At 39.1% G+C, this 18,705-nt stretch overlaps 1 protein-coding gene across 1 annotated transcript in view; it reads left to right on the top strand.

The window, feature by feature from the left end:
• Nucleotides 1–18,705, top strand: part of SPTBN5 (spectrin beta, non-erythrocytic 5) — a 97,485-nt gene that overhangs the window by 29,764 nt on the left and 49,016 nt on the right. The window contains 10 exon segments of the mRNA XM_035895746.1: nucleotides 623–823; nucleotides 1,644–1,760; nucleotides 2,370–2,533; nucleotides 4,112–4,244; nucleotides 5,064–5,209; nucleotides 5,929–6,043; nucleotides 8,032–8,142; nucleotides 9,317–9,496; nucleotides 13,573–13,776; nucleotides 14,989–15,138. Coding sequence (XP_035751639.1) covers nucleotides 623–823; nucleotides 1,644–1,760; nucleotides 2,370–2,533; nucleotides 4,112–4,244; nucleotides 5,064–5,209; nucleotides 5,929–6,043; nucleotides 8,032–8,142; nucleotides 9,317–9,496; nucleotides 13,573–13,776; nucleotides 14,989–15,138 — 1,521 coding nt within the window.

Genomic DNA, 18,705 nt, shown 5'->3' with positions numbered 1-18,705 from the left:
TGACTCTTTGTAGCAGTTCCTCACAGCCAGAGGGGCACTTCAGAGCTGCCCTCTACCACAGGCAACACTGGAATTTGCAGCACATGGATTGCAAGTTCCATGAGAAATGTTGTGAGACCAGTGGGGAGGCTTTATGGAGCAAGAGTCATGGTACTGTTGGCAATGTCTCTTTTCCTATCATCCTCCAGCCCATTCATCTTCTGCGATATTTTATTTTCCCATAGGCAGCCCAACCCTCTTTCCTGAATCCACCAGTTTTGTGTCTCATCCCTTGTCCTGTTCCATCTCCCAGCCCCCCCAGCTGCTGGGCATGGGAAGGGGCAGGTGCATGGTAAGGAACAGGGGTAGAACCAGGCCAGTGTAGTGATGTCTGCTGCTGCCTTACAGAGTCTCATCTCCTCCCTCAATGGGAGCACCAAGAGCAGAGCATTATACAAGCGAGTCTGGGACTGGTGGCTGAGGCTGCAGCTGTTGTAGAACCAGACAGACCTTGTCTCCACTGGCTATACTCTGCCCACTGTCACCAGGTGCCAGTTTTGCTTGGGATTAGGAGCACGGTAGAATTTCTTTGTCCTCACATACCCTTCCTTTATTCCTATTTTTTCTTTTATCTCATTCCCAGGAACTGCAAGCAGAAATCAATGCCCACAAACAGCAAGTTCAGCGGGTCCTGGATAAAGGAAAGACAATGATTGTTGGCCAGCACCCATCAGCTCAGAAAATAAGTGAGAAATGCCATGAGCTTGTGGCTGCCTGGCAGGGCTTGGAGAAGGCCTGTGAGGAAAGGATGAAGCAGCTGCAGCACTCAGTTGGCTTCCAGGAGGTACAAATTATAGCAAAGTGCTTACACGGGAGCTTCTTCAAACAAGAATCCCAAATTTTTAAATAACAGAACACCTTTGCTGGGGCTGGTATTCACTTGCGTTGCTTGAGGCCAGACTCATGGGAACGGAGGGCAGGGTTGCATAGCTGAATGCAGCCCCCAGTCTAGAGCTGCTGTTCTAGAGATTTGCCTTGGACTCTGTACCCATCCCTTATGGTTGTGTGCAGAACACACATTTCTCCTAGTAGTAGCTCCTTTCTCAATACCTTTATACAGCCTCAGGCTTTGACTTAAGTAATGCAATAGATCCTGAACTGGCCCTTCATACTTGATCATCTGGCTCTTATCTCCTCCATCTATGAAAACAACTGTCCATACTTTAGGCTTTATGCAGCCCGATTTTTATAAGTGATTTGGACTTCTCAGGAAGGGGAAGGAGAAATATTACACTGATATTATACAGTTTGCCCCTACCCTTAGTGAATAAGGTAAAGGAAGAGACAAGTCAGGATAGTGATGTGAAGAAAGAGAAGTAAGACAACTTGAAACTTACTGCCAGAGCTTTGATACCTGGAGAAGACCTTAGTTATCCTGCACTGAAGTCTTCCATCTGTGACCTCTTTCACCTTCATATAATTTGACAGAACAGTGTGGAATAGTAGTTCTTGGGATTAAATACCCTTTGTTTGATATTTAATAAAACATCACAGTAAATCTTACAATGCACCCTCCATTTAGAATTTAGTAGGTTAAAAAAAAAATGACATGAGTATTTTCAAAGTTGAGGTGGAAACTAATTTGTTTTCTCTTTAACTGATAGTTTTTAATGAATACTTCAGACCTGGAGGCTTGGATAGCAGAAAAACATCCACTTGTGACAAGCAAGGAATATGGTAAGGATGAAGATGGAACACTGAAACTCCTCAAGAAACATAAGGTATTTCTCTGCTTAAATCCTGTACACTGGCCTGATCTTCTGGTCTGTCTGCAGTTGTGAAATTTTCTATCTCGTTGGTACTTAAGTGTCCAGCCATCTACAAGATATTATTGGTATATGTCTACATGTGAACGGACTGATAGAAGTGATCAATACAGTATACTAATATGGTTGGAAAAAATGTAGTTTGGGGAAAAAGGAGAACGGTGATTATTCTGATCTTATTTTTGAGGTCAAAAATATGATCTGATATCTGCTTTTCAGTCTTAACAGATGCATGCAAAAACCTCGTTTGTTTTTCTTTTTTTTCCTAGAATCAAAGATACAGATAGACTATTATTCCAAGAATACTTTTCTCTGCCTAATAACACATCAGGAATTTCTAATTGTCTTTATTCACCTAATTTGTTTGAATTTATGTACACTACTTTTCCAAAAAATGTTGCTAGAAAATGATCTAAAATTGTTCAAGTCTTGGAAATGTCACATGCTTCCAGAAAGTTTTTCTCCTCTTTTAATGTCTCAATGACTACACCATAAGCTGGTGCAAAAGTTCAAACAGTGGATACCCTGGACAACTGGCTCTTAATCCACTCTGTTCTCTGCCAGGCACTGGAGCATGAGATTGCCATTTACCAAAATTTCATGAAAGAATTGAGTGAAAGTGCCCAAACTCTTCCTCTTGCGGGTTCCATCCAGTATGTTGAGGTTGATGGACCAAAGGAACAAGTTCATTCAAGACTCCAGGAGCTGCAGGAGTTAGCAGCAGCAAGGTATAAACTAAACCGCCTCTTGGATCCTAGCTTTGATACAAAGCCCACTGTAGAGGATACTTCACTGGAATTTAGTTACCTCATTGGAATTTAGATCATATCCATTATCTCCTCTCTTTTTTCAATAGTATTTAGGAAATTAGTATATTAGAATTCTGTGCACCTATAAGCTTTTCATTATTGCTAAGCAAGAACGCTGTATTTTATTCAGGAAGTTTTGCTACATATTAAGGATTTGAAGCATCCAAATTTCCTCTTTATCCTTCATCATATTCCTGTAAAGTGACTTGAGATGCTGGATTCTGACTTGCCTTTGTGGTATTTGCTATCAAAAGGAAAAAAAATGTTTTTTTAAATGTTTCCTTAATGTTGCTTGAAAATTATTTAATTCATTACATAGCAGAAGGGAGACAAATACGGTTGCAGTTATCTTTATGCCCAATGGCTGTGCTAGTATAAGTAAGGTTTTATTCTTGAATGGGTCATTTACTTTTCTTTTTGCTTCCTTTCTGTTATTGTTACAGTAAGATATTTACAACAGGACAGTTTGCTTGTGCACAGGGTTTTTAAACACTTGTGGTTTCCTATCAGGAAGGAACAAATATCTGAACAGTTTAGGTTTTTCCTCCACAAAAATTTCCCTCAGAAAAGGAAGGGGCTCTGCAAGTAGAATAACAAATAAATGAGTCTGAATACTAGAATAATTAAGCCTAGAGGAAATACCAATATTTTATGGTTTTAGTCTTGTTTACAATTCAAAAAATAAAAGCATCTATAGAAAATCCTGTGAATGAAAAAGTCAGAAAAATAAATACTCAATCTAGAAATATCACAATGCTTGTGTGTGTTGAATACAGAAATGTTTGTATTCATGCTTAATGTTAACCTGGGTCTCATGGAACCTTATTGGTGGTCTGGTTTGCACCTCTGATCTGCATTCTCCTTGGTGGATCAAACAGGGAAGCCAGGTTCATCTTTCCTAGAATATTTGCACAATGGACAGGCAGTGTTAGCAGGTGGAGGATTGGTATTTTGTTTACTGTGGAAGACCTGTAATATGTCAGACTGCTTTATAAGATCAGAAATATGCAACAGGTTGCAGCAATTTTGCTGCACAGACAATATGTACAGAATTGCATAAAATGGCTTTCACAGCACTTGCCTTCCAGGGGTACCATCCTCAATTAGGAAGATTTCCTTCTAATTTTCATAAGTACTACAATTATCTTTAGAAAGATGGATCAGGACAGATCTGGAAAAAAACAAAGGGTATTCTCATGGGAAGGAGAAAAAAAAAAACCCTAACCAAAAAAAACCCACCAAAACAACAACAAAACCAGGGAGAGAGCTCAGCTAGGCATAGTACTTTTCTGGGAAACTCAGCCAATAAGTCTGATCTGGCTGACAGCTGTCATCCTACAAACATGATTTCCAATTTTGAGAAATGAAGTCAGCTCTTTAATGAAAGAGAATGAATCTTGATGGCGAGAGGTTTTAGGGATTAATAGGAAGAAAATTACTGATTGCCCTCCTCTTACATTCCCTTGGTCTGATTGTATTGTCTCTTTCCCGCAACAGAGGGAAGAAGCTGGATGAGATTCTTGTCTTGCATGAGTTTCTACGAGAATATGAAGATCTGCAAGACTGGGTCACTCAGCAGAAACAAACAGCCAGCTCTGAAGACTATGGAAATGATTACGAACATGTCCTGGTAAGTTTTTTGAGTAACAGCTCGAAAATCAACCAAACTGTATGTAGGGAGACTGTAAAAAGATTCTAAGATTGTCCTTGAAAACTTATAAAACAGAGCAAGAAATAGGTATAAATAACTGGGAGGCGGGAAGAGAAAAGGGTGAAGAGTGGGTGGTAAGGATTGACTCATTATGACAGACAGGCAACATTGCCTAACACATCCTGTTACTGTGGGGGCTGAGCTGCACAGAACAACTGCATGCTAAAATGTCTATGCCTTTAGAGAGAAACTCCTTTCTATTTTTAATAACCAGTTATTTCACTGTGGTTCTCCATTAAGGATTTTTTTCATCACAAATGTTGATGTACAGACATCTACAGCTACATCTCTTCACATGGTACAGAAGCTAATCTAATGTCAGTCCATTGGAAAGAAATAGCCATTCAGAATCCTCATTTTTATAATTTATTTCAAAATATCTTGTGTCCTAAATCTTAAAATTGGATTACTTTATTCAGTTATAGTACTGAATACACATTTGCATTCATGAAGTGAAAACATATCATTTAATAATTTAAATTCATTGTACATTGAATGTTTATTTCTATCCCTGGTAATAATGTTTTTGCCTCCCATCTGCATCACAAACCTCATGTTTTGCTAATAGTTTCCAGCTCCTCATGGTCTTTCGAGGTAAAATCCAGTCATTCTCTGCAATTACTCCATCTCCAATTGTGATCAGCTTATTACCTGTCTTTTGCCTGTGCTCTGATAGCTAAGTTTGGGAAAAGACAGAACTCAAAATGCCTTTTTATTATGTTGTTTTTCCTTCAAAAGCAACTCTGTGCCAAATATGACACATTCCAACGTCAGTTGGAAGCAGCTGGGAAAAGATTTGTGGCTTGCCAGCAGCTGGCAGACAACTTGCTGAACTGTGGGCATTCTGAGTCCCGGGAAATTCGGCAGAAGCAGAAAGACCTAAGGTAGGAGACTTGTGTTAGCTCTGTAATGCTTTGTACTTTCAATTCACTCTCAAGGAGGAGGAAGCTAGAAGGAATTAGAAAAGGATAAGGCCCTAATTGCAAAATATGTAATTTGCTCACTGATATAGAGCTGCTGCCATGCCTCATTTAAAAATAGACTACTATAATGCAGACGTTATGTGCTTGCTGATTTGGCTTCTTGTAAATTGCATCAGAGGTGCTTTACAAGTAAGGGATGAGTGAACTTCCTTTGCTCTTTGAAACAGGATCACCTAATTGAAAATCTAGGAGTTTAGTTGCTTCTTTATTGTTTCTGATTTTTGAGTTTGAATCCCATGACTGCTCTGCAGAAGCAACGTTAGTATGTTCTGAGCTTATGTGTGGCATTGGTCCAAACTGGCCCAGAAGAGAAGCATGAAGGAATAGTAGGGTCTCATTCAGTCCTCCAAGTCCTGCATTTAAAACCCAAAAAGCATATTGGAGAAAGGCATCCTTATATAGGACCATCTATCTAAGTGCCTGGAGCAGACAGGAGGACAAGGACAGAGTAGGGTGAGAGACATGCTGCCCTTCATAGAATCCCTCCAACAAAATTTAATGGGAGGAATGAAAAACAAAGTAAGAGTAGGTCTTGTTTTCAGTCCTTCTTCAGACTGTTAATGTTCTTTATTCCTAGTCTGAATGTTTTACATGGTTCTTTTCCCCTTCCTCCCTTGTAGGAACTCCTGGGAGGAGCTGTTGGAAATTACCAGATTACGAGGTGAGCGTCTGAGAGATGCTGAGGCAATTCACAAGTGTCACCAAGATCTGACAGATGCTCTGGCCCATATTGAGGTAAATATTAATGGGAAAGTCATCTTCTATGAGAACTTCGTTTCAGCTTAATCTGTGGAGTATTTTTATGATTCTCAGTGTGCTTACTGTTGACTTCTAAAAAAAAATCTCAGTAAGAAACCTGTGTGATTACTCAAAGTGTTAAAAAAAAGAATAATCCTGGATAGCCCTTAGATGCCTAATTGATCACCTTATGAGAACCACTGTTGAAACCAGGTGCAGCTAGAGTTGCCGATCTGTGGGATAAACCAAGACCAGGGCTTGAACCAAGGTCTCACAGTCCAATGCATGTAGTAATGTTCTTTGCAGTCATCTGGCCTGACTAAGAAACCATTTACTGCCGCACTGTGGTGGTTCTTTGTACACCATTGTAGCTTTATGTGCTGAAGAAAATGGTCTTATGAAAAAGTCATTTGTCTGGGTTACAGTGACCATTATCTTGGTTGTCAGGCCATCATGTGATCTGATGTGAAAAGCTGGGCCAAAAATCTTTCCCTCTCATTTCAGCACCCAGTACTGGCAATAATTTCAAACAGTCCCAGTGGTAAAACTGAGGGGAGAAGTCCCAATTAAAGTCATCAGCCTTCTGTTTTATTGAAGCATCCTGAAAAATTTAATGGAGAAACCACATCCTTGCTGTAATGAGAGGTGTGGTTTCCCTAATGCAGATGTGTCCAGGAGGTAGCGATCCAACAGAGCTTCCACTGTTTGCAAGGCAACAGGGTTTTGTTAGGTTATGTGCAGTAGATTTTCTACTTGCTTGTGCTGGCAGGGGCTGCTTTATTCAACTATGTTATTCCTGTTTTCTTTCCCTGTCATGAATGGAAGCTCAAACGTTGTCATATTTCACTGTATATTAGCTGGGTTTTCAGAACCTGGAGCATATTCAACTTCAATGATGAAGTAGTTAACTCTGCGGGAGTGACAAGTGATAGAAACACTTCACAGACCAGCTGTTGGCTTATCCCCATGCTGAGTTTGGCCCAGGCAACCAAAACACACTTCTTGCATCACGTCTTGTTAATAAGCTTCACTACTGAGTGGGAGAGCAATTCGGTCATCTTGCCCATCCTTTCCTGCGTACCCTGGTCAGATGTCTACTGGGGAAAGCCATTTTTCATAGGAACATAGTACTAGAAGATCTTGCATAAGTCACCAGCTCCAGTGCCATAATATCATAGGGAAATACAACATGCATCTCCTTTTACAGTGCCTTACCGAGATGCATTGTTGGTACCTCGAACCAGCCTGTGAATCTGTTACAGAAACGCACTTCTCCAATGGTTAGAAATGTTTTTCTAATTTTCACCTAAATTGACTGGGAGCAAGTTTCTAATAATTTTATTCTAGCAACAGTGTTATCCTCCAGCTGAAATGCCTTTTCTTCTTGCTTGCTGTGTTCCCAGTGCACGTCTGTGTAACAACTAAATCCCCTTGGAACCTTTGTTGAGCTAAGTAAATATTTAAGTCTCCTTTTATGTGATGGTTTTGCCATTTCTCTCATCTTTACAGTAATCTTTCTTTGCATATATGCCATTTTAACTCATCTTTCCTGATCTTAACTAAGTTTTTATCTAAAAATCGTTCACAAATAGACTGCCTGTATCCCAAAGAATGGCCTGAAACTGTTGGTTGTTAATGCTACTTAAAGAATTCATTTTATGTCGCTGCAGTAACTATTCAGGATTGATTCCCAGCTCAAAGCCTGTAGGACAAGTCACCTGTATTGTCTGATCAACAAAAGACTTGAAACTTCATCTCTCACAGTCTGGTTGGTTAGCTTAATCACTAAGATATTTACAAGTGAGTTTCTAGGACAGATGTACTAGGACAGATTTTTCTGGTTTCCTTTTACCCATCATAGTTGAGTAACTCAGGGTGTCCTTAACTGTGTAGTATGAGTTGCGCTACACAAAATGACTAAAGCAGAAGTAGAAGTTGCTTGGAAGTAGAAAGTTACAAAGCTTTCTCTGATTTCTTCCTTCTAGGAGAAGTCCAAAAGTATTCCAGATGATGTTGCTAAGGACATGAGAGGTGTGCAAACCCAGCTCCGGAACCATGTGGCCCTGGAGCACGAGCTCTCTGGGAATGAGCAGCAGGTAAGGCAAGTCATTTGTGGGGTCTAGTGTAACCAAAATTCAAGTTTCCAAGACAATCATAGTAATAACTTTGTATTGTGAACCAAATTATTACAGGTGCTCTGTGAGAGCGTGGAAATCTCTAAGGATCTTCCTTAGTTTTCTGGGTTTTTTAATATGTTCAAGGTTTGATGGCAATGATGAATCAGGTCATTTAAAATCTTACAAATAAGGGATGTATTATAATGAGCACTGACTATTGAAGTGATTCACAGGGGTATTTTTGATCACTGTTTGAAATGTATGATTACAGCAGGCTTTATGATGTGTTTAACGTCTTCAAAGTGTTCCAGGTGATTACAAGGAAAAATCCAGAATCTGTTCTGTGTGCAGAGAAACTGAATATTTATTGAACACAAAATGCATTGATTAACTAAAGAGAATTATAGAAGGAAGGATGGGGCAGCAGCCTGGAATTTTCAACAAATATTGAAGGGTAGGAATTGGACTGTGAGAAAGAAGGATCGGGCTCATTATACAAATTTGTGAAAAGTTTCAGCTCATGAGAACAGCTGTTGTTTAAAAAGCTTTCTTGTATATAGGAGATTTGCTTAGCTTCAACTAGACCAATAAAACTAGTGTGAGTTTTCTCTTCATCCCTTTGTTTAGTGAATGTAATGGTCTAGTTAACACAGCATGTGTTATATTGAGATCACTGAAGTAGTTATCACAGTGTCACTTACCAGTGGCCTCATATCTTGGCCTTGTGGCAAATAACACTAGAATTGATCCTACCAACTGCTTGTTGCTTTTAAAGGTAGAAGAGCATGAGATATGCATGAAGAGAATGTAGTGATAGTTAATCTATATGGTCACTGGGGAAAACAAGGTGTATGGTTAGCTATTATTTGCATTACTCATGTAATAAATGGTATAGTAAAAAGGAGAAACAAAATCTGCCTGCTTATTTGAAAAAACACCATTGTGATGAGCCTTAGCAAACACTGGATGTCACTGTTATTCCATAGAAGTGAAATTAGGAAAGGTTTAGTTTAGCATGAGAAGTTAGGTCAGAAAATGTTACTCATATTGTAGTTTCATGTACAATTAACATAGCCCTTATCATAACTTTTCTGATATTAGTTGGATCTCTATGACTCTCTCTTTCCTACCCTCTTCTTTCATCCCTATGCAGCTGCAGGAGCTGATCCACTCTGCAGATCATGTGCTGACCCATTGCTCAAAGAAGCAGGTGGAAGAACTGAAAGCAAAGCAGCAGGCAATAGTGACCAACTGGAAGGCCCTGAAGTATAAAGTGGAACTGCGCAAGAAACTTCTGGAACAAGCATACAAGCTTTATCAGTTTCAGGCACATGTAAGCACTTCTGCCTTCTGTCCATTCAGTGTGTGAAGCATAGGTGTACATCTAAGCTGCAAAGGTTGATGTAAAAGGCCACAGGTGCTACCTGTGTTATTAATCAAGCATTGAAGTGCTTGTAGATATTTAGAAAGGTTTTAGAGAACAGGGATCCTTTACTTTCTGTAGGAAGGGAAGCTTGTATCCAACTGTGTACGGGATAATTGATAGTTGTCAGAAATGGCCATCACTTCACAGGAGTAGCAGTAGTCTTTTCACAGACTCTGCAGTTCCCACTGAGTAAGAGTGATAAAAATAGATGTTAGACTCCCACTTATAATGACTAGAAGTTTGTTCTCTCTCTCTCTCAGGGCATGCAATACCCCCAGTTAACTTACTTCATGGAATGTGTCAAACACAATGCACTGGTCTTTCAGTAACCTCTGATGTTGTTTTAAACAGTGACATGCACGTATAGGCATAATATCATCATCTGCAATGCACAGTAGTTTTTTCTTCTATGAATTCAGTAGATCACTGAGCTGTGATTTGCCACAGAATACTTTGCAAATGTCGGTAGTCTCATCGAAGGCACTTGAGCTACACCAATGCGAATTGGTAGATTATTGCTGCAAGTACTGCATTAGCAAGTACTAAACCAGCAAGGATGCCCCCTTTTATCATGAAGGAGGTTGCTAATGTAGATTTCTAGAATACCTTTACATTCTTTGTATTCTTGAACTGCTCCAGGTATAATACTTCAGTGTCAATTAAAGCTACCTCTGGTAGTTCACATTCTGTTTCCATGCTTGCTGGGAAGCAGAGAATATCCAGGGAATGCTTACCTGGAAAAAACCTTTCCACAAGTTTGTCTTAAGATTGTGAGCTGGGATCAAAACCACAATAGAGTGTATATGATCCTTTTGTATTAGCATCAGATGCTTCTGCACATTAGGCTAATCCACTTTAAGTCTCTTAAAAGTGTTCAAACCCACATTATTTGTCATATTTAATCCGAAAATATATAGTACAGTTAGAGATAAAGGATGTTTATGACACCTCAGTTTTTTGAGGGTTTGGTTGCTTTGTTTTTTAACTGTTAAGAATCCATTATCTTGTGCAGAACTGTTGATGGGGAAATAAAATTAATTGGAATTTGATTTAAGGAAAATTAGAGTGGCTCTACTGATATAGGTGAAAGGTTCATTTATCCACTGTCTTTCTGACAGTGATCTAGGGATGACAGTAAGAACAAGATACACCTCTTCTAGTGTGTATTCTTCTAACATATATTAGATTCTGGAAATCTTCAGCCTGGCGGAATCTTCATCAGGAGATGGATCTTGATGGATTTATCCATTAAAACATAGTCACTCAGAGTTCACTTTGTTATTGATTTGTTTCATAACGTATTTCATAAATTTAATTATTGACTTCAGATAGAAAATATCCTGTTAGTGGGGGTGCTGCTTTTTTTTTTTTTTTATTGCTAGAACTATACAAAATACCTTTGGTTTGAATTTTGTCTGAAATCTGTGATGCATCTTGTGATCTGAATGGCAAATCTATAGCCCGTTTCTTACTCTGGCAGTGTGTGTTTTCATCTACATTAATAAACTTACAAGCAATGAACACCTTAAAAATATATAAATCTGTCAGTGCTTAATAGAGAGGGCTACAAAAGCCATTAAGGCACTTTCTTAACGTCATAAAATAAAATTACAAAGCCAGGTGACTACATTCTCAGTGACATGCCTAGATGGGATTATGCCTCAGGCATCTCCTTGTCTCTTTGATGTCAGTCTGCTGGCAAGAAGTATTCCTGATCCTCTCAATTTTCACCTCCTTTCCTGACAATTCCTGAAGAAGTGAATTTGGGAAGCTTATCTTTCTGCCCAGATGGGACAAGGCAGGGTTATACAGCCATGTCTAATGACTGTAAGAATCTCAGTAGCTCTAGGGTTCTCCTGCTTTGCTGCAGAACATCCCCCAAATTGCTGAGTCCGAAGAGGCAACTTTGATCCCTTTCCTCTTTCCATGCCAAGAGTTCCACAAACTTAATGTTAGTCACACCTGCTGAGTGTACTTTTTTCATTAGTATTCTTCATATGCAGTCCGTGGGCCTTTTTCATTATGAAATTGAACACAGATTAAGAAGTGGGAAAAAAAAAAAACAAACAAAACAAACCAGCCTTTCCACAAAATGAGAATTCTGCACAATCATCTAGTGTATCTCCCTGCATCCCATCAAGTACAATTTTAGTTTGATTAAATAGCAGAGCTTGGCCCTAACAGACAACACACGGTAACAGCAGAGGGCTCAAAATCTTCTGAGAAACTCCATCAAGGAAGATTAATTTAGGCATAGAGTCAAAAGTATTTCTGAATGGTTTGAGGTTCTCATTCTGAAGTTTGTGCTAGGATCTGCATGGTCTCAGTCGGGCTCTGCTTAGGAGTTTCCTGCAGACGGATGTCTAGTCTACCCTTAAATGTTGCTGGCAGTGGCAGTCCACTAACCTCTTATTGGCTCTTGACTTGTTCCATTGCATTAAATATCCTGAGATTTATGGATTTTTTCCTAATGTTTAGCTTAAAATCTCAGGGAGTCTTAGACTTTTGCAGTGCCAAGTGCAATGTCAGTGTCTGCAGTGACATCCAGCTGTGTGTGAATTAGTTTTGCAAATCAAGATGATGCCAACATGTGTGCACTACATTGGGCCCCTTTAAAAGGTCCATAGTCCTTTTAAAGAGTCATTTTAGTAGCAGTGTTCACTGGCTTTCAGAAAATAGTATCTTGGCTTTAAAGCCTAAACTCTTAGGACCCCAAATTGGCCGTTTCCAACTTTGTGGTGTTTTTCTGAGAATATTTTTTCCTGGCTGAATTGTTCGCAAGCCAGCCTTGAGGTGTACAAAATTTTGATGATCAGGATAAAAATCCATGGGTAGAATGGAACAGGCAAGAAGCTATTTCCATTACATAGTTTCCTTCAGCAGAAAAGCCAGCAACTGTTCACAAGAGAACATTTTTAGTTCTCTGCAGTAAGAGTATTTTTCTTCAGCACTTGCTATACATAACTGTCTTTTAAAATACACTTAAAACCAAAGTTTTTACTACCTCAGAACTGAATCAACTAATCCAAACACAATTAAACTATAACAAAATTTATTTAATTATCCCATATGAACCCCAGTACAGTCCCTGGCAGTCCTACTATTTACCAACCAACACATAAGAGCATACCACTGATTACAGATTCAGATGAGATGCCTAAAGCGAGTGGACTGGTGAAGGTGCAGAATCAAGTGCAGAGAAAGACACACAGAAAATGTCAAATTATTTTTAATCGCACAAGTGTCTTGAGTCACAATTTGAAAATAATTCTGAGATTTAAGAATTTTCTTACTCGTAATTGCCTTAGCTGAATGCTTCAGACATTTTAAGAGACTGTAAATATGTTTATCGGTTTATCAGATTTTGAAAGTAAGTTAGCATTACATCCTTGTTCCTTCCAGAATTCTGTTTCTGTGTTGATCTCAGTCATATAGTCATATAGTTCTACAAACCATTGCTTAAGCAATTTTTTCTGACCTGTGATTTTCCTTTTTTCCACCTCTTATTGGAGTGAGCTTATTTATTTTTCACCTGAAAACTCTCACGCTCATTTTAGAATATATGTACAACTTTATTTTTTAATAGACTTGTATTAGCCAAAGCTATGTCACAGAAAAATAGGATTATATTGTTTTATCCTCTGTGAAGGAATAACACCAGAAAACACTTCAGGAATGATGGACTAAAGGGCAATAAATGATATCATGTTGTCATTGATGTGATATGATACAGTTTGGTTATGATTATGATATTACAAAACATGTATGATTTAACACAGTATGTAGAAATTCCTGCAGTCATGTTATCCACCCTTGTTAAAATTCATAGAAGTACTCTAAACACTAATGAAATGGTTTCTTTTTTATCTGTGATTTTTTTTACCTATTATTCTCCTAAAGTTGAATAGTCAGCCTATGATTTTCCTGTCTGATAACGCAAGCGTGAGCTCTAACCTCAGCTTTCACATTTTCTTGGGCTCCAGGTGTGGGACTATTTCTCATGGACAGCAGAAATAATAAGGGAAATGAGAGCCAAGGAGACTATTCGGGACATATCTACCAGCAGCCTGAGACTTACCCAGCATCAACAGCTACTGGCAGAGATCGAAGCACGAGAAGAGAAGTATAATCATGTTGTACAGCTAGGACAGTCACTGTTGCAAGATGAAGAAATAGGATCAAAAGAGGTAATTGAAACTCATTTGAGTTCAGTCACATATATTCAGCTACTCAATACCAGTGTAACTATCATTCTATTGTATATCACACTGTAAGTGCACAAATGCATGTGTACATTCACACATATCCATATGCATGACCTACATTTGCCTCAGTGCATTACCTAGACTGGGCACAGAAACATCTGTTCCCTTTCCTACCTCAGCATTAGGTGAGTGCTGGTATCTCCTGAGGGCCCACTGCAGCAAAGCTCGGCTAATTCGAGAAGTTCACTATGTTCTGAGCAATGGAGACAATTCTACCCACTTCCCAAAGTGGGTTTTCACACAAATACTATGCTTCACATTGAAGTGTTATATCCATACCAGACCAGGCTGGACAAATCCTGTCAACCAAAGAATTAAAACATTCAAACATATGAGAGAGTTTAAAGATTAATTGAAACTTTTTCTGTAGTAATGAATTACACTGGTATATTTAATTCCTCAGAAATGACAGATGGAAATGAAAATGTCAGTTTGCTCAAGACTAATAGCTTCTAAGATTCTCACAGCATTATTTATTTTCCGGTACCTACTAGTTTACTTCTCCATGTCCCTTGAATATCTTCAGAAAACTGCAGAGTTCATGCAAATTACTATCCCACCTGACCAAGCTGTTTCTTCAAAATTTGTTGAATATTGCAATGTATTACTATAGTAACTAAAAATCTTCCTGACTGTAAAGTCCTTTGCCTGTAGAAAAATGTAGGAAAAAATAATTTATAGAAGGCCTGTGGATACACAGAATTTGGAAGCTGAAATTACATAAAGTCTAATTTTGAGGCATGTATCCACTGATTAGAAGAATATGCTATGTTGATAACTTATTTAAGTATCTGTCCTACCCCAGTTTGGAGTGCTGTAATTGTACCATTGTGACTAAAGATAATGGAGAATTAGGATTTGATCCTAGAAGGCACATCTGAGAAAGTTATCTACGTTTGCTCTTGACTTGGACTGCTATATAAGCTGTAAGAAGCGCCCCTCCATTCCTGAAATGAGGCACCTCTGATTATCTCTGCCCAATTGCTAGCACTTGTTTTGCTTTTTCTGTTTGATAATTTTATTGCAAATTAAGGGGCTTATCCATCACTCCACTTAATCCTTTCTCCTCCCACCTTTCCCTGGTCCATGAGGTATAAAGACCAACATGAGTTTTTCATTGGAAATTGTGTTCAGATTCAGCAGAAGCTACAGGCTCTGTTGGAAGAGAAGGAAAATGTATACAATGAATGGAAACAGAAGAAGGAATGGCTGGAGAAAATACACCAAGAACAAATGTTCTACAAGGACTGGGATCACCTGGACATGCTCCTGAATTCACAGGAGGTATGTGAATTGTATATTTGAAATAAGCAGTTAAATTCTTCAAGCATTTGGACTCTTCTAAACTAAAAGGTGCAGTACGGTTCACCTACAACTTAAAATCCTTGGGTCTGTGTATAGACAAGACACTCTTTATACTGTTATTTGCATTGCGGTGTCACTTGGAGACTGTAGCAGTGTACGGGACCCCCCCTTTCTTATGGGGCTTAGTGGAACCAGAAACAAAAAGATGATTCTTGCCTGAATGATAATTCATTGCAAAAAAACATAAGAGCTTACAGATGAGAGTCACAACAGAAGAGGGAGACAACAGTCCAGTATTAGTCAAATTTACAAACAGATTGCAGCATACCAACTGCTTAATCACTGGAAAATTACTTTGTAGGCTTCAGAGTGAAGGGAAATTGTAAAGAGGGTTTGAAGGAAGACAGAGATATTACTTTGCAGGTGTTGCTGGAAACCTCATCCCAGGCTGAGGGTTAGTGCTGGGGAAATGCAACTAGTGGAAAATGAAAGTTGGCAGTGTGAGTTAATCCAGGAAAAGGAATTGACTTCTCAGTTCTTCAAGGGAGTTGATAACGGTGTAGAGAACAACTGCGAAAGAGTTTGATTGTAAGGAATATTAGTTTCTGTTTGATGCAGTAGAGAAAGGTGAGCTAGTGAAAAAGCCCTCCCGTGAAAAGAGGGGGCTGGTACAGTTAATGCAAAGAGACAGAAGGATGTTATTATCATCATTTTGCAGCTCTTGAAATAGAATTTTTTTTCACCAGTATTAAATTATATTTTGTCTTTCTTGCACTTTCCTGGATTCATGGAACTATTTAAAAATGTTCCAGCTTGAAGCCTTTGCTATTACAAAACTTAGTGCACAATTCAGAAGCTTTCGAGTCACTCTGTACAAATTCATGGATTAATAGATTGCTGTAACTGTGCTGAGATTTGGCATGTAAACCAGATCGATGGGTTGAAGGATGCCAAACAAAAGGGCTGAAGCAAAGCTGAAGGAGTTTGTACCTCTGGATTATTTCTTATTAAGGAAAAAAATTTCTTAATTCTGCAAGACCACTGCAGCATAATATAACAGCTCTCCATTTGTGCTGAGCTCTGTTTTCCATCAGTGCTTTGCTACTGGCACTAAATCTTTTGGAAAACTGACCCTAAGCTGTGTCATGCAGTGACACTTGACCCTTTGGGACACATAGGCTTGAAGCTTTCTGCTACTCTTTCCTTGAAGGAAATGTGTATCTTTATAATGCTGTATGTCTTCTCCTTCACTGGCAGTCCCTACAATCACTGAGCTACCACAATGCCTCGTAGGGACTGTTAATGGATTAGTGCTCAGATTTAATCCAGGAAACATGTAAGTGCTGTTAGGTGGGAAGAAGAGAGACTGAATTTGTTCATATCCAAGGATGCAAACAAACAGATCCTCAGTGAGCTGTGAGCATTCAGGATGAGCTTCAACTCTTACTATACTGGATGCACCAATCAGGCCGATACAGTGAACAGCTTTTCTTTCAGGAATTACTAGCTTTCCTCCATCATAATAACTCACTCCTGTGTTGTCCATTCTTGTCAACTTGGTTTTTACACACAGCTGACACTGAGGAAAAGTACCATGAAGAAAAGGCAGCTGCCCAGGAACATCAGCCTGCCTCAGAGGTAAAGAGTATTGGTGAAAGCACATCTCAGCCGTACTTCACAAATTCCACTGCTGCCTGCTCATTTTAAATCATATTTTGCTGTCTTTAAGTCAGTTTTACTGATTTGAGACATGGCAATGTTGCCGATCACCTTGGTGTCCAGAGCAGTGTCAGTCTACAGTAAGTATAAATACAGAGTGATGCAGGGTCAGGCTATTATGCTGCAGAGAAGACAGAGACTGTATGTGTTCACATACAAAATAAGCCGTATCTTTGAAGAATGTATGGGATGAAATCAATAAAGAAAGCGAATCATTGCAAGAATAGGCTCATTTGTTGTTGTTTATGGAAGAACAGGAGGGAATTTACCTTCTACCAGATTCTAGTCCTTCCTTAATATGCAGTGCATCAGCCTGGCCCTGAATAGAAATGGCAACATTGTTCTGATTCTTCTACAACTGGAATTCCTGTATTCCCAGAGTATCCACCATTGCTTTTGTTCTCTCATCTCTAAGTGTGATCATTCTTCAGAAGGGTTATTCCTGTGCTGCAGGACTCCCATCTAAATGAGGGAGAAATAGCAAGAATAGCAAAGCTGTCTTCTGCAGCTGCCCCCATCTGCTTATGGATCAGGATATAAAATTTGACAGTGAACTGAGGTTCCTTAGTCACTATTTGTATTTTACTTCCCTGCATTTGAAGAACAATTGGAAGAGGAATCTGTTCCTTTTGGATGGAGCTCTATTACTACTATATGGAGTTAAAATGTGGCTGCACAGATGCAGAGTCTGCTCCCTAGGGAGACAGGCAGGAGGGTAGGAAAGCAGTCCTTTCAAACATGTTTTCAAAAAGCATTCAGCCAAGACATAGTTGAAGTCTCCCAAACCACTTTCCCAATGGGAATATTGTAATTTTCTGCTTTCAGAAAGGACAAAAGCAAACACACACTCAAAAAAGATTCTTATCAGGGAGACAAATATAAGCAATCTCTCCACCCCTTGTGTTTCTTCTGACTTTTGTGTTTGAGGCAAAGCTCAGTCATGTGCATTTCACTTTGCACATCTGCAAAATAAAAGCAGCTTCTGCCATCCCATAATTTTTGGATCTTATTTTCCCACTACTTCATATGCCTTAAACCAAGTCTCTCCCTCAGCAGCAAGGAACAGGGGAAGGAAGAAGGCAACAGAGGAGTGTTTTAAACTAAGAACTACTACTGAGAACTGCTCTCTCATTCGCTGTCTGTGCCAGTGTGACAGGTTTGACTTTACGCCAGCATCTTATATTACATCCAAGTTACTTAAACCTTCAAAGGATTTCTGCAGAATTTAGTCTAGGATTGTTCTATGCTAAAGAAAATAGAGCACATGTGGAGAAAATTTAGTAAATATCTACATTGAAAAAAAATTTTTTTCTATTAATTCAGTTGTGCCATTGCATGGAACTGTTGTAGGAAACTCTCCTAAGACCTGCGGACTGAGATCTTGCCATTCAGAGCACAGACAAGCAACAGCTGAAAAAAAGAAGGAAGAAAAAAAATTTTTTTTTGCCTTGAGCAGATGCAGTGTCCAGTACACTCTGCTCCGCTCTAACCTTTTCATGGCAGCAGATGCATTGCTCAGGTTAGCTGCTTTCCTTTTTTTCACAGATGAAATAACAGCGAGCTCACAGGCTGTCTCTGGCAGGCGTTTTTGGCTCCCTCCTACTCTGTCTGCAGTCTCACTGTCAGAACACTCAGGGAGCAGAGCCTCATGCTCCGTAATTTATCTCTCTGCCCATCCCACTCTCATATCACTTTGCAGACATGACAGGCGGTGGTAGCAGTATTAGAAGAGCTGTGCATTTTTATTTTTAATGTGGATTTTTTTAGTTTTTTTTTTTTTTTCCTGGAGAATGTTTATTCATCTCTCATTCCTTTGCTTCAGAGGAA

This window comes from Egretta garzetta, unplaced genomic scaffold, assembly GCF_000687185.1.
Source record: "Egretta garzetta isolate BGI_Z169 unplaced genomic scaffold, ASM68718v1 scaffold526, whole genome shotgun sequence".
Lineage (NCBI taxonomy): Eukaryota > Metazoa > Chordata > Aves > Pelecaniformes > Ardeidae > Egretta > Egretta garzetta.
The sequence above is the reverse complement of the archived record's forward strand: the minus strand, read 5'-3'. Positions and strand labels throughout refer to the sequence as shown.